The 13,155-nt window shown below is 47.7% G+C and overlaps 1 protein-coding gene across 2 annotated transcripts in view; it reads left to right on the top strand.

The window, feature by feature from the left end:
* Nucleotides 1-13,155, top strand: part of LOC138567021 (cofilin-2-like) — a 46,945-nt gene that overhangs the window by 32,143 nt on the left and 1,647 nt on the right. For both annotated transcript variants that reach the window (XM_069644831.1, XM_069644830.1), the window contains exon 3: nucleotides 12,451-12,527. In XM_069644831.1, coding sequence (XP_069500932.1) covers nucleotides 12,451-12,527 — 77 coding nt within the window. The remainder of the gene's footprint in view (nucleotides 1-12,450; nucleotides 12,528-13,155) is intronic.

Here is a 13,155-nt window from a genome sequence, read left to right as displayed (position 1 = left end):
TCGCCTGAGGTGAGCCTGGTGAGGAGGTAAGGTGCTTAATGTTGGGTTTGATGTAATGCTTAATGTTGAGCCTTTGCCACCTCCCGTGGTGTGCATGTGTGTACTGCTATGTATTCTTTATTCATGAGCATGTGAATCCATGGCAGACTCCATGCTGGAGAAGGAACAAGTTACTTGCCTGTAACTGTTGTTCTCCAGCATGGGTCTGGCATGGATTCACATGCGAACCCTCCCGCCTACCCCTCTGCGGCTCTTCACTTGGTCATACTGCCACTTCACGTGCTTCCAAATCTGAAGATGTCTGCCAGAGGCGGTGCTTAGGTAGAGGGCAGTCATTGGCTGTGGTCAGTATGACGCAGAGACCAGTGATTGGTTATTGCTACGAAAGACAGATCAGAAACGAAACTGATACTGGTTTTTTCTTTACCGAGGATTCCCAGCCTGACGACGGGGAATATTCATGAGCATGTGAATCCATGCCAGACCCATGCTGGAGAACAACAGTTACAGGTAAGTAACTTGTTCCTTATTCTATTTTTTTTTTTTTAAGCACCCCCCCTTCACTCCCATCCCCCCCCCCCCCCACCCGAAGCGCGCGCACACACAAACATACTGCGTTCCAAAGGATTGTTGGTTAAGGAAGCTGTGGGAAGAATGACAAGGTCCCAGCTAAAACCATTCAGGCTGATTGACGTAGTGAGGTTAAACAACCAACATATTCAGTTAAATAGAGGCTAACGAGGTGGTGCAGAGAATATCACTGCAAAACCTCTAGCATTTAGGGATCACAATCTCATGGGGTCACATTCCTCATCCATAAGGACAACCGTCCAATCCTGCACAAAGTAAGACATGGTATCATTAGTTATGGCCGACAGCTTCTCGTAGATAGCACTTAACCTTAATTAGCCATTCTGCTTTGGAAGGGGCGAAGGCGCTTTTTCCATTTTCAGCAAGTGCCAGTCTCCCTGCTCAACATCGCCCCAACAACTTTCGGGAAGCCATTCAACTCTGCGTCCGGCGTGGGTGTACCCAAGAGGATTTCCAGAGGGAGTTGGGACGGACAAGTGCCTGCTATATCCCTGATCCAGCTAAGCAGTTCAGACCAGTACTCCTGAATTACAGGACATTCCCACCACATGTGATACCAAGTGCCGTTTTGCGAGCACATCCTGGGACACAATGGGGATACATTTTTGGACAGACTGGCCTGGGGGCGTTACCAAGAGTGGAGTATCTTAAAGCTGTGTACAATGACCCCGAGAAGGTTTTCTAAATTGCCCTCCATGTTGGGTCCTCCAAAGCCATGCCCAGCCTCTCTTCCCATATTTGCTGAAAAGGCTGCACAATTAGTTTAGTTTTCAATTTACAACAACAAATCACCATCAACACACATCACAAGGATATCAATATACAAACAACTTGGAAAACACTTTCAGAAAGCCATTTAAAAGTGATTTAAAGTGCATCTGTGCAGACAGGTAATTACTTCATTCCATTTTCAAGGCTGCCAAAAAATTAATGGTGGCTAATCTAATACTCTTGGATTCAGTAGCAGCCAATCCTATCCATCGATGTTCAGTGTCAATCTGTGCAAAATATGCAAGGTGTTTTGCAAAATGAATCCTCCTCAAATTTATAAGTGCCGGACAATCAATTACATGTTGCAGTCGACTTTATCATCTTTACAAAAATGACACCATCTATCATCAAAAGGTATCGGTTTCCTTCTGGCTTTAATCTCGCGAGTAGGCCAGATATTAAATCGGAAACGCAATAAGGCATTTCTTGAGGCCGCTGACGGAGATAGATTTAAATATGAAGCCATTTCTCTATAGCGTTTAGGACCAAATACTGAGGCATCAAAATCCTTATATTGCACAGCTGCCCCTCGTATCAATCCAATCCATTAGATACATTTTTTTTTTTGGCCCGGTCTGGGCTTTTTCAATAAAAAAAACCTTACGGAAGAGTTGCGCCGCCCTCTCCAAACCCTTATCCGATTTGGACCCCAGATTAAAGGGGAGACCCCAGAGAAACGATGGGGTGGATGGCCAGGAGGAGAGTTGTTAAACTTATCCGGTTCCCAGGATGCCCAGAGTGGCAAGAGTAGGGTGTGATTTGAGGTGAGGGGGAAGAGATTTGGGAGGGGCCCACAGTAAATCCCCAAGTGAATATCCTCAATGTAGGTCCAATACATCCCCAAATCGCCTCTCTTGTGCTCCAACATTACTCTTTCTCTTTTACCTTTCCAGATGAATTGGTGGATACAAGATTGGAGTACTTCAAAAAAGCTTCCGGAACCACAGTGGGGAGAGCTGTGAAGAAATGGAGAAGTTGGGGCAAAATGTTCATTTTCACCATGACCATAAGCCCAAACCATGAGGGAGTAAGGGGGGCCCAGTGTGTAAGGTCCCTACTAATCTTCGCCAAGATCGGGGGAGAATTAAATTTGAAAGAGTTAAATCTCTGGGGATAATGGCGCCCAAATACGGAGTGGCATCCCATTCTACTCTCATACCCTGTATCTCTGTTCTCCTTCCGATTTCACAATCCCTAGTACCCATCACATTATACAGGATTTGGAGGCGTTCACCTTAAGCCCCGAAATGGAGCAAAAAAGGCCTGAGGTCAAATAACCGAGACAGGGAAACCTGAAGTTTAGTCGGGCTAAGATGTCGTCCGCGAACAGTTTAAAGTCAGCCGCCACACCTCCGTATCGACTCTGAACGCGATGGCCAGGGGCTCCATCGCCAGGGCGTAAGAGTTGAGACAAGGGGCACCCCTGACGGATGCCTCTCAAAAGGACCAAAGGTGATTAGGTGCTACCATTGACCAGCACCCACGCCAAGGAACCATTGTACAATGCTGAAACCCACCCCCAAAAGTTGTCCCCAAGCCCATTTTTCGGAGTACCTTACCCATATAATGCCATTCGACACAGGTCGAAGGCCTTTCCTGAGTCCAGCGAGAGAAGATGGCCCTCCACATCTTGCCTCGTGCATGAGATCCAGGGTCTTCTGCACATTTTTTCATCCCTGGCAACCAGGAATGAAGCCAACCTGGTCCCGATGCACCAGGGACGGAAGGTGTTTCACCAATCTATTTGGCAAAAGTTTAGCTAGGATCTTAACGTCCGTGTAGAGGAGGGAGATGGGGCGATAGACTGGCATTGGGAGGGTTTTTTTCCCTTCCTTGGGGAACCACTATGAGGGTGGACATCATGGTGTGTGGGAGGTTGCCTAGATCCAGAGGAGAATTAAAGATTTTGGCCATGAATGGGGCCAACGTGGAGCTGTATTTTTATAGAAGCTAACTGTGAAACCATCTTCAGGTGAGGTGCTCCTCTTCAGGGAGGAAATGGTAATGATTATTTCTTGAGTGGTGGGAGTTCAATTGGGTCAGCTTAGTTGGGAGGGGGGGGGAAATTGGTAGGGGGTCTAGGAAGTGATCAACATCAGCACCGTCCCTTGTGTACTCCGAAGAGTGTAGGCGCTCATAGTGTAACCTAAATTGCACACCTATCGCTCTATCCCTAAGAGTCCTCTTCCCCCTCGGGGGTGCAAATTGTGTTAACTCTCCTACTGTTCCTAAGTTTCCCAAAGCCTCCAAACCAATATCTTTTCTTTTTTTCCCCTTTCTCCATATATTTCTTTCAAAAAAGATAGCTTCCTTTCTGTCCGTCCTACAAGAAGAGCTGCAAGTTTAGATTGCAGCTGTTGTAGTTCCTCCCACCTACCTGGGAACATCTGGGTCTTCAATTCTCCCCCTGGTTGAATAGCCACTATCTTTTCTCTCAATAGTGCCTTCTCCTGGTCCCTTTCTCTCCTTCCTCGAACCCATCTCAATGAGGGTGCCCCTAATGGTGGCATTGAATGCGTCCCAACTCCCATAACACCCACCTCCCCATTGTCATTAATAGAGAAATAATCTTTAATAGCGGCTAAAAGCGTTTGTCACACTTCTTATCCTGTAACGTTGTTGCAGCGCCATTGGGCCCCAATTGGGGGGGGGGGGTGGAAATGCCTAGTTTGATCTTGACAATGTCATGATCCGACCATGGAATGACATCTACCCCGGATTCTGTGACCTCGTCCTGAAGTGAGGAGTCCATCAGGGTATAATTAATTCGGGAGAACGTGTGCGGTTTTGAATAATAACTGAAATATGGGTCCTGACCCTGTTCTGAAGCGTATGTATCCCTCAGACCCAGTTCCCCGTTAACCCCTTTGAAGGCCGTTGCCGGTTTTTTCTGAAGTCGCCAATCTGGCCAGGCAATGGACAACTTCCTGTCCCTTCCAGGACAAAGGACCATATTAAAGTCCCCTCCCACCTATAGAATGCCTTCTGTGAACGCCATGATTTTCCCCGTCATCACCTTGTGGCTCCTTCAGGGCGTATATGCACACCAGGGTAAACAGCCTGCCCCTCTCCTCCCCTTTGATGACCATCATGCATCGACGCTCCGGGTCAGATTGGGCCTTGGGTGTAAAGTGGGCTTTGGGAGTGACCCAAGAGGGGGACCCCATGTGTTTTGGCTACAAAGGGCTAGGCAAACGCATGCTGTATAGATTTAACCCTAAACTTTGGTTCTTTGCCCCTGACCCAATGAGTTTCCTGTAAGAATAGGAAATGGAGCTGAAGCCTTGTGAATTCTCTCACCACCATCGCCCTTTTCGTAGGGGAGTTCAGACCTCGCACACTTAAAGACCCCACTGTCAAACATTGAAGTGTATCGTGCATCAGAGGAATGGGTAAAGCTCACAGCCCCCTCTGGGGAGCTCTTAATGTTGTCAACCCCACCTAGTTTCGGAGCCTCATAAAAGCCCTCGGAGCCCCTTGTAACTTCAAATCCCGGACAGCCCCCCCCCCCCACCACACCCCAGAACACCCGAGTGGCAAGCGACTTAATCCTGTCGCTAAGCTAGGCCACCAGTGTCTCCCCCTCTGGGTTCTATAATTCTTCAAAAAAAGAGCCCCCGCGCCCCAATAAAGCATGACCAGGGAGCATACTTGGTTGTGTTGCAATCAACACAGGCCACAATAGGAGCCTCCCAGGGGCACCCATGTGACATGAAGCCTGTGGAAATTGAGGACCCCCCCCCCACTGCCTAAAGTCAAGTACAAACTCGGATGAAAGACAAACGTGAACTTCAAGTGTTAGTTGAACTTGGCGACGCTGGGGAAACTCTCCTGAACTTCCTGTAACCTCGGACCTTCTGCTTCTCCGTGGAAGCTTTGGACCCTGCAGGGCCGGCCGGGGCTCGCTCTCGATCCTGATCAGAAGATTCCATGGCCGGGTTGCCCAGAAGTTGTGGGGCACCCTGCGGATATCCTTATCCGTGGCCATGGAGTACTTGTAGCCCTCTAGCTCGAAAGAGAGAAGGGCTATGTATCAACATTGGTTAATGGGGAGCAGAGCCGACGTCTTGCCAGAGTGAAGGCTGACAGGTCTTTATACACAGATCTGTGCACCTTTCCACTCCACTGGGCCTTTCCTACGCACTAGCTCGAAGATTTTGCTTTTTTCTGAAAAATGGTGGAACCGCACAAGAATAGATCTGGGGCATTTGCTGCAGGTGCCGGCCCTGTGTGCCCTGTCGATGGTTCATTCATTCGTATTGGCATCATCGAAGAGTGACCTCACAACAGCCTCGACCGCTTTAGCAATGTCCGATTGTGTTTTCCCCCTCGCTTTCCGGAAAGCCCAGAAATCATAGGTTACATCGATGCTCCCTATTCTCCAAATCGTCAATTTTCAGGGCAAACTTCTCTTCTCTCCAACTCCGCCAGGCGCATGTCGAATTGATTCTTCAAGGATGTTAATTGAGGTCGTGCTAGTTTCCAATGCTTGGACCCTGTCAATAGAATCAACGTTTTTTTTTTTTTTTTTTTTGTCCTGCCGTACTGCAATGTCCACTCTGAAACCCTGAATTTTCTCCGGGAGGGCAGCCATACCTTTAGCGACAGAGTTGGGTCTCTGCCACTTCCGGAAGAGTAGGGGACGCCATTGTAGAATGGGGCATAGAGCAAGGGGGTAAGTGGTGAAATTTCTGCAAGGAATCTGTCCAGCTCATGAACTTACCCGGCCCTCTAGGTCTCAGACTAGGCCCTCTAATAAAACACCAGATAGAAATGCACCAGTCTGGTCGAGGGTCAGCCCAGGCGAGGAGGCCTCGGAGGGACCAGCCAGATGAAGGATGTGATGGAAGCTTGGTACGACCCCCCCCCCCCCCCCCTGCCACCTTCACAAAGGGAAGCACCACAGGGGGGGGTCCACAGCTAGCCCCAGCTGAGAATCGGGGCAAACCACTCAAAATTCCCGTGGGTGGGGGGTGGCCAACCCGGCTACACCCCCCCCCCCCCCCCCCCACCCCCTTCGGAAGAGCAGTGAGTGCGCTGAGATGCTCCCAGACAGCACTCAAGCCACAGCCTGGACTCGGGGCTATCTTCCCACTTCCCAAAAATGCTCTTGTCCAGCAGGAAGAAAAAACACCTCCACAGACAATAGGAGGGGGAGGGCCAGGGCACCCACTCAGCTCCTGATTAATAACAGTCTTATCAGACCATTGGCCTTGCTCTCCAGCAAAGGAAAGGCACCCTGTGCTGCTGGAAGTCTGGCTGCAAAACGCCTTCAGCTGCTGGGGAGAGACATCCCAGCAAAGCAACACCAACCAAAGCGGAGGCCCCAGAATCCAAGCGCTGCCAACCCACACAGGGTGCCCCCTACAGTGGGCCCCCAGGCAGCAGACAATCCACCAGGTATTTGGACCAGTGCAGTGATCCCACTGAAGGTGAGCAGGGGGGACCCCCTTCCCCCCACGTGAGCAGCTGCGGGACAACCCCAGCAGCGGCCCAAGTGCAGCAAGCGCTCTCACCGTGGGCTGTGCTCGCCAGGCATCCAATTCCTCCCACAAAGTCTGGAGGGTCCAGCAGCTCCTCTTCGTTGGGGAGCACATTTGGCTCCTGGTCCCCCTGTGACGACACCCTAGGTGCAGGTTGCCCGAGTGCACTACCTGAGGGCAGGCCTCGTGCCCCTCACCACCGCTGGAAGGGCTGTACTGTTGTGGAGCGACTGCTGGGAGCCTCAGATCGCTCTGGAGCTACATGCTCGGTTCTCCCGCTCTGTCACCTCCAGAGGTTGGGATTTCGCCCCACAGGCTCTCGGGTCTAGCACAGGGTCTGTGGGGGGGGGGGCAGGTTCCTTGTTGAGGGGGTGAGCGGGGGGCGGGGGGGCTCAACTCCAGAGGAGAGGAAGACTGAGATGCATCAGAACATATCAGTGCCCCCTGGTGGTTCTCCCACAATGATTGATTTAATGTGCCAATCCATCCAAGCCCAATCTTTGGGTTCTGCCTTTTGGGCTCACATCTGCCCTATTGGTAGAATACCAAGCTGGTGGTGGTAGTGGCAGCAAGCAAGTCCAAGGAGGAGAGGGATTCACATCTACCCCTTCTTGAATGACTGGCTATCGGTTGTTCTACCAAGCAGGCTCCAGATCATCTCCGCTACACTTGCCACTTTCTTCACGCTGGGCTTCTCACGAAGTTTCAAGAAATCGCACATGATGCCTCGAAAGCTTTAATTTATTGTAGCTGTCCTGAACTTGTCCTCAAGTCTCGCCCCTCTGAGTTTGTGCCCAGTCTTGGATTTTGTGAAGTTGCTCAGTCTCATGGCATCCGGCATTTTCCTGGTGCCAGATGCCAGTCAGAATTGGGTACCTTGAAAGGCCTTTCGATCCAGTGGTTAGTTCTTTGGCTGACCTTCAGGTCCCGTACAGGGTCACACAGGATTTCCTCTGGTGGGCCTGTCTGAAGAACATGACTTTTGGCACCCATGGCCAGTGATGACTTGCAGGGTGGGAGCTCACATGAACAACCTGTTAATCCGTGGTCGTTTATGTCGGTCCTATCTTTTATAGCTGAGAACAATCCGACTAGTTGATAGCTTACACTGTGGCCATGTGTCTCCTCTACAAGAGGTGAGGGGTCGCTGCTACTGTGCAGAGGCACAATGCTGCTCTGGTTTTGGGCATTATGAGGTATCTGTCAGCAGTTCACCTAGCCAGAGAAGAATAAGTGGCAGACTCTCTGAGCAGGCAGAGCAGTGTCTCCCACAAGTGGGAGATGACCCATGAAGTCTTATTTATAGGGCTTCACCCTTTGGGAACCCCTGTGGATCAAAGTGTCCAGTGTCAACAGGAAATGCAACTTGTTCTGCTCCGGGTAATTTCCTCAGTGGAGCTCTAGGGGTTGTTTATGTGACTGGAAATTTCCATTCTTATCCGTGTTCCCATCATTCATTCCTCATGTTGGGTTGCGTACGTTCGGGAAATCCATGATCCTGATTGCCCTGGGTTGAGCCAGGAGAATGGGGTACCTGGACCTTCTAGAGCGGGTCGGCAGGATATCTCTGGGGCAATATGATGCAAAGCAACACAGGTTTCATTCCGCAGGTCTGCGCTTAGAAACTCTGGCTATTAAGTGCATCATAAATACCCAATTATAATCCACCCACTCCAAAGAGGATCTGCTCTTGCGAGGAAGATGGCATTCTTCACCCAGCAATCCATACTCTGAACCTTCACACCTGGTTACTGCGAGGGTAAGGTGCAACGATTGGGACCTTCTGGACGGTGCCACTGAAACAAGTTGTGCAGCTGGTGCAGAGCTAATATTGATACTTTACTTGCAACATTCCATCGGTTTATCATTCTTACTGCATCTGGCCCATCGGGGGCTTCAGGTTTACCTGGTTAAGGGTTACCTACAGCACTTTCTATTCTTTAAAGTGCTCACCTGATACAGGTTCTTCTATAGTAGTTCAGCTTCTGAAGGGACTGTAATCTTTCCTCTGATCCCTTTATATTGTACCTGTATGGTATTTGAATGAATTTGGTGTTAGCCTAATGGTTGATGATATAATATAGTTACCATGCCATGTCCTTGGTCGGATCACTCCTTCATACACTTTCAATTGACACTTCCTATCACTCATCCCAGGAAACATGAACCCATGCACGAATCGCTTGGACGGAACATGAAGCTGGTTACGCCTTCCATTCTTTCAGCATGCTTGGAGACGATAATGGAATCTACTAAGGACGTAGATAGTCCAGAAGTACTTATTAGTACCTATAACGATCACATTTTAAAAATGCTGGATCATGTTGCACCGTTAAAGGTTAGAGATACCCCTAACCATCATCAATGGTTTACTCCAGCATTGGCAAAATTGAAAACAGCTAAAAGACAGGCGGAACATACCTGGCAAAAAGATAATACACTAGAAAACTTAGAGATCTGGAAAATTAAGGCTAAGGAATATAAGTTGAAAATTGTACAAGCTAAGCATAACTTCTACAACAATCAAATTACTAATGCTGGAAATCAAACCAAAGGGCTTTTTTCTCTTAGATCTTGGGAAAAACCTGCAAGTATAAACCCAGTCATTAAACCCACTAGGGATGATTGTAAAAAGGTACAAAAGGCTTTTTCCGATAAGTTGAAAACGGCCCAAAGCAAAATCCTCCAAGAACTAGCCAAAATAACTCTCAGTACCACCCTCAGCGAACCTAATCATGATGGTGATCAAGAGACTCAGTCTATCTAAATCCTTTTCCAAAGGAGAACAATCTCCGCAACAACCCCAAGCTAAGTTTAATTTCAAAGAACACACTATAACGGACATTTGTAACATTATGCGAGCCATGCACCCGACTAGTTGTCCTGGTGAACTTCTACCATCGAAAATCATATTAGAACACAAGGACATATTTGCCCCTTTTCTTTGTCGTTTTTGTAAACTCCTCTTTTCGTACTAATCACATTCCCTCATCTATAAAGCATGTAGTAGTTACTCCTCTGTTGAAAAAGGTTGGTTTAGACCCTAATGATGCCGCAGACCATTCACTAACACCCTTTTCTTCCTAAAACTTGTGGATAAAGTCGCCATGTTACAACTGCAGGCACATGTGGCAGAAATCTTTCATACCAAACAGTCAGGGTTCCGTAGTTTCCATGGCACTGAGTGCCTTGTTGGATCTGCAGACACACATGCTATCTGGTCTGGAATCTGGCAAGTCGGGACTGCTGATGCTACTCTATCTTTCGGCAGCTTTTGACTTGCTTGATCATAAGATTCTGTTAGACCGCATGTCTATGGTTGGAGGCCTCTCAGTGGAGGCAATAACCTGGCTCAAGTCATTCCTTGAGGGACGTAGTTCTCGAGTGCATTGGGGTGAGTGATTCTGATGCTGAGATCACCATCTGTGGAGTCCCTCAGGGGGCTTGCCTCTCCCCCTTGCTCTTTAACATTTATATCATTCCAGGGATCTTGAGAATTCAGACCTTTTTCTGCAATTATGCAGACGACTTCCAGTTAGCACTGGAGGTCAATGGAGACCATAGTAAGGACCAACAAAACTTAGACTGGGTCTACCAAATGGTAAAAAGCTGGATGACAACAAATTGGCTCTGCCTTAATGCCACCAAGACAGAGCTTATACTATATGGTCCCAGACAAGCCAGAGAGAAGTTGGGTTTTCAGTATAACAGCTTTTTGGTCGATGGCTGTCGGATACCAGTGGTATCCAAGGTTAAGACCTTGGGCACCTATTTGGAGGCCAGTTTAGACCAGGCCCACGTTGACGCCATTGTGAAAAGCACTAACTATCATCTGAAAGTGCTTCGTCAAGTGGCCCCGCTGGTCTCGGAGGAAAACTGAAAAAAATTAGTCTGCGCCGTAATACTGCCTAGAGTGGACTATTGTAACGCTCTTTTGGGAGGGGTGAAGAAAGTTGACTTACAAAGACTCCAAAAGATTCAAAACTCTGGAGTACGCATTGTCTTTCTGATGAAGCGCTTAGAGCCCACTTCCGCAGCTAGGAGGAGTCTCCATTGGCTGCCAGTTTCAGCTAGAATACAATTTAAGCTCCTGACATCTATGGTGATGCGCCCATATATCTCAAGAATAGGTTGAAGATATACATACCTAGCAGATCTCTTCACTCAGCTAAAACCTGCTATCTACACGTAGATCGAGTGAAAAAAGCTTGTGGCAATGGCCGCGCCTTTCATGTACAGGCCGCACAGGCCTGGAATGCCCTTCCGGTGTCTCTGCGTAATACTAACAATCTTATGATGTTTCGGAAATAGTTAAAGACTTTCCTCTTCTCATAATATTCTGATCCAGCTACCTATGTGTATTAGATAGGGCCTACTTTCTTTTCTTCCGGCGCCTGGATGCCTTCGGGCTTTGGCGCCTTACAAATGAAATAACATAACAATGGAGCTCCTTTTGAACTCTTGTGTTGTCTGCTCAGAATGCTAACCCAAGACTTTTTTATTACATCAGCCTGCAGAGTGGGTAGGCTTCAGGTGCGGTTTCGGTAATCTTTAGCTCAGAAGATATGCTTTTTACCCACCTCCTCCCTCTAAGGAAGAGACTACACCGTGTAGACCCAAGGAGGGCAAACTTCTATATTAAAATGAAGTCGGGCAAAATGAACCATCTTGCTGGTACCTTTTATGCATTTCTGAATGCTGTACTTGGGCTGGCAAAGACCTACTAATGGTTTGAGGGTACATTGCACCTGATTGCCTACTTCTTTGGCTCTTCAATTAGCAGTGCTGGTTCAGGACAGTGCTGCAACTTAGTCTTTGTGCACTTTCAGCAAATATTACTGCCTGCATTTTGTCAGGCGGCAAGATTTGATGAAGCTGTTCTTCACAGCAATACAAAAATCTTTCCACCTCCAACACAGCTTTCAAAGTCTATCAAAGATGAGGAATATGTGGGAGGACACAATCCATTTGAGCGAGTTACTTATCACCCTACCCCTTTTCTTGGTGAATTTCCACGATTGCATCTTAAAGTCTGGGTCATGCCTTCAAAATGGATGAGCATGTGGGGGAGGTGATGAAACAAAAACGGAGGCAACAGGTGCCGCGTGAGCTACTTAGATATGCGTCGTAAGTACATGGTCTATATTGCCTGCTTCTATGGGGAAGGTATTCAAAGCTGCAAGCAGACTTACAAGTATATCAAAGATGAGGAATATGTGGGAGGAACATCCAGTCTAAAGAACAAAATGCCTTACCCCCTGGTAATGGTCCTCTGTAGGGTTGGCTATGTGTATATAGCGCTTGTGTTGGCAGCATTATTGGACGGACATGCATGAATAGTTATTAGGGATTCAAATTAAACTTTGCTTCAGACTAACCCAGTAGGAAGCTTTTCCGTGACTGCATTCTGGGGAAAGTTGCAAGCTGGCCCATTAAATGCATTTGTGTGGGTCCATACAAGTGCAAGCGGTTTGCTTTAATAATGTGCCAAATTCCCATGTTTGCTATCCCCACTGCAGTGTATATGTAACATTAATACATTTTTGGGCAATATTTGTAATTGTTACATGAACATTCACATTACCCTTTCTTTCCACCCTTTTAGGGCTCCGGAAAGTGCGCCTTTGAAAAGCAAAATGATTTATGCAAGCACCAAGGATGCACTTAGGAAAAAATTTACAGGTAAAAATGTCCTGCTGCTGTTGGGGCTTTTCTTATCAAGTCAACTGTCGAGTAAGCTTGTTGGCAGTAAATGGTATTGTAAAGTGTATTGGTCTATGAATGAGTAGCGTGCGTTATTGGTGCACTCTAGTTGACCCATTACTCACCCTTGAGTTGGGTTCAAGGCCTCAGTTCACACTAGCAGCTCCATCTCAAAGTATAATTGGGCACACTTTCCCACCAAAATGTCGTGGCTGCAGTGCAGGTGCTTAAAATTTACTGCTCATAACAGTGCTCCAGATTTGAAAGAGGGAGTGAAATGTACTTCCAATTCCCATGAGTAGAAACTGGTTAGTTTTTATTATTTTATTTATTTTTTTGCAACTAGTTAGTCATGCACTGTTTACTTCATCCAATCTGGCAGTTAAATAGTATTTTCTTCTTATGGTGGTACAGTTACTGCTGATCCAAACCTCCATGGAGCTATGCGGGTGAAAGCGGGGGCACATTCAACATGTTTTTATGCCCAATTTTTATTTTGCAAGTATTTGCCTATTTTTAGGGAGCAAGTGGCAGATGCACCCCTTATCTGTAGGGCTGGCTCCTGGTACATCACTTGTAGGTTATTTCCTAACACCACCCAGAATGT

Source organism: Ambystoma mexicanum, chromosome 2p (genome assembly GCF_040938575.1).
Source record: "Ambystoma mexicanum isolate Mex_15411 chromosome 2p, UKY_AmexF1_1, whole genome shotgun sequence".
In the NCBI taxonomy this organism is placed as follows: Eukaryota; Metazoa; Chordata; class Amphibia; order Caudata; family Ambystomatidae; genus Ambystoma; species Ambystoma mexicanum.
The sequence above is the reverse complement of the archived record's forward strand: the minus strand, read 5'-3'. Positions and strand labels throughout refer to the sequence as shown.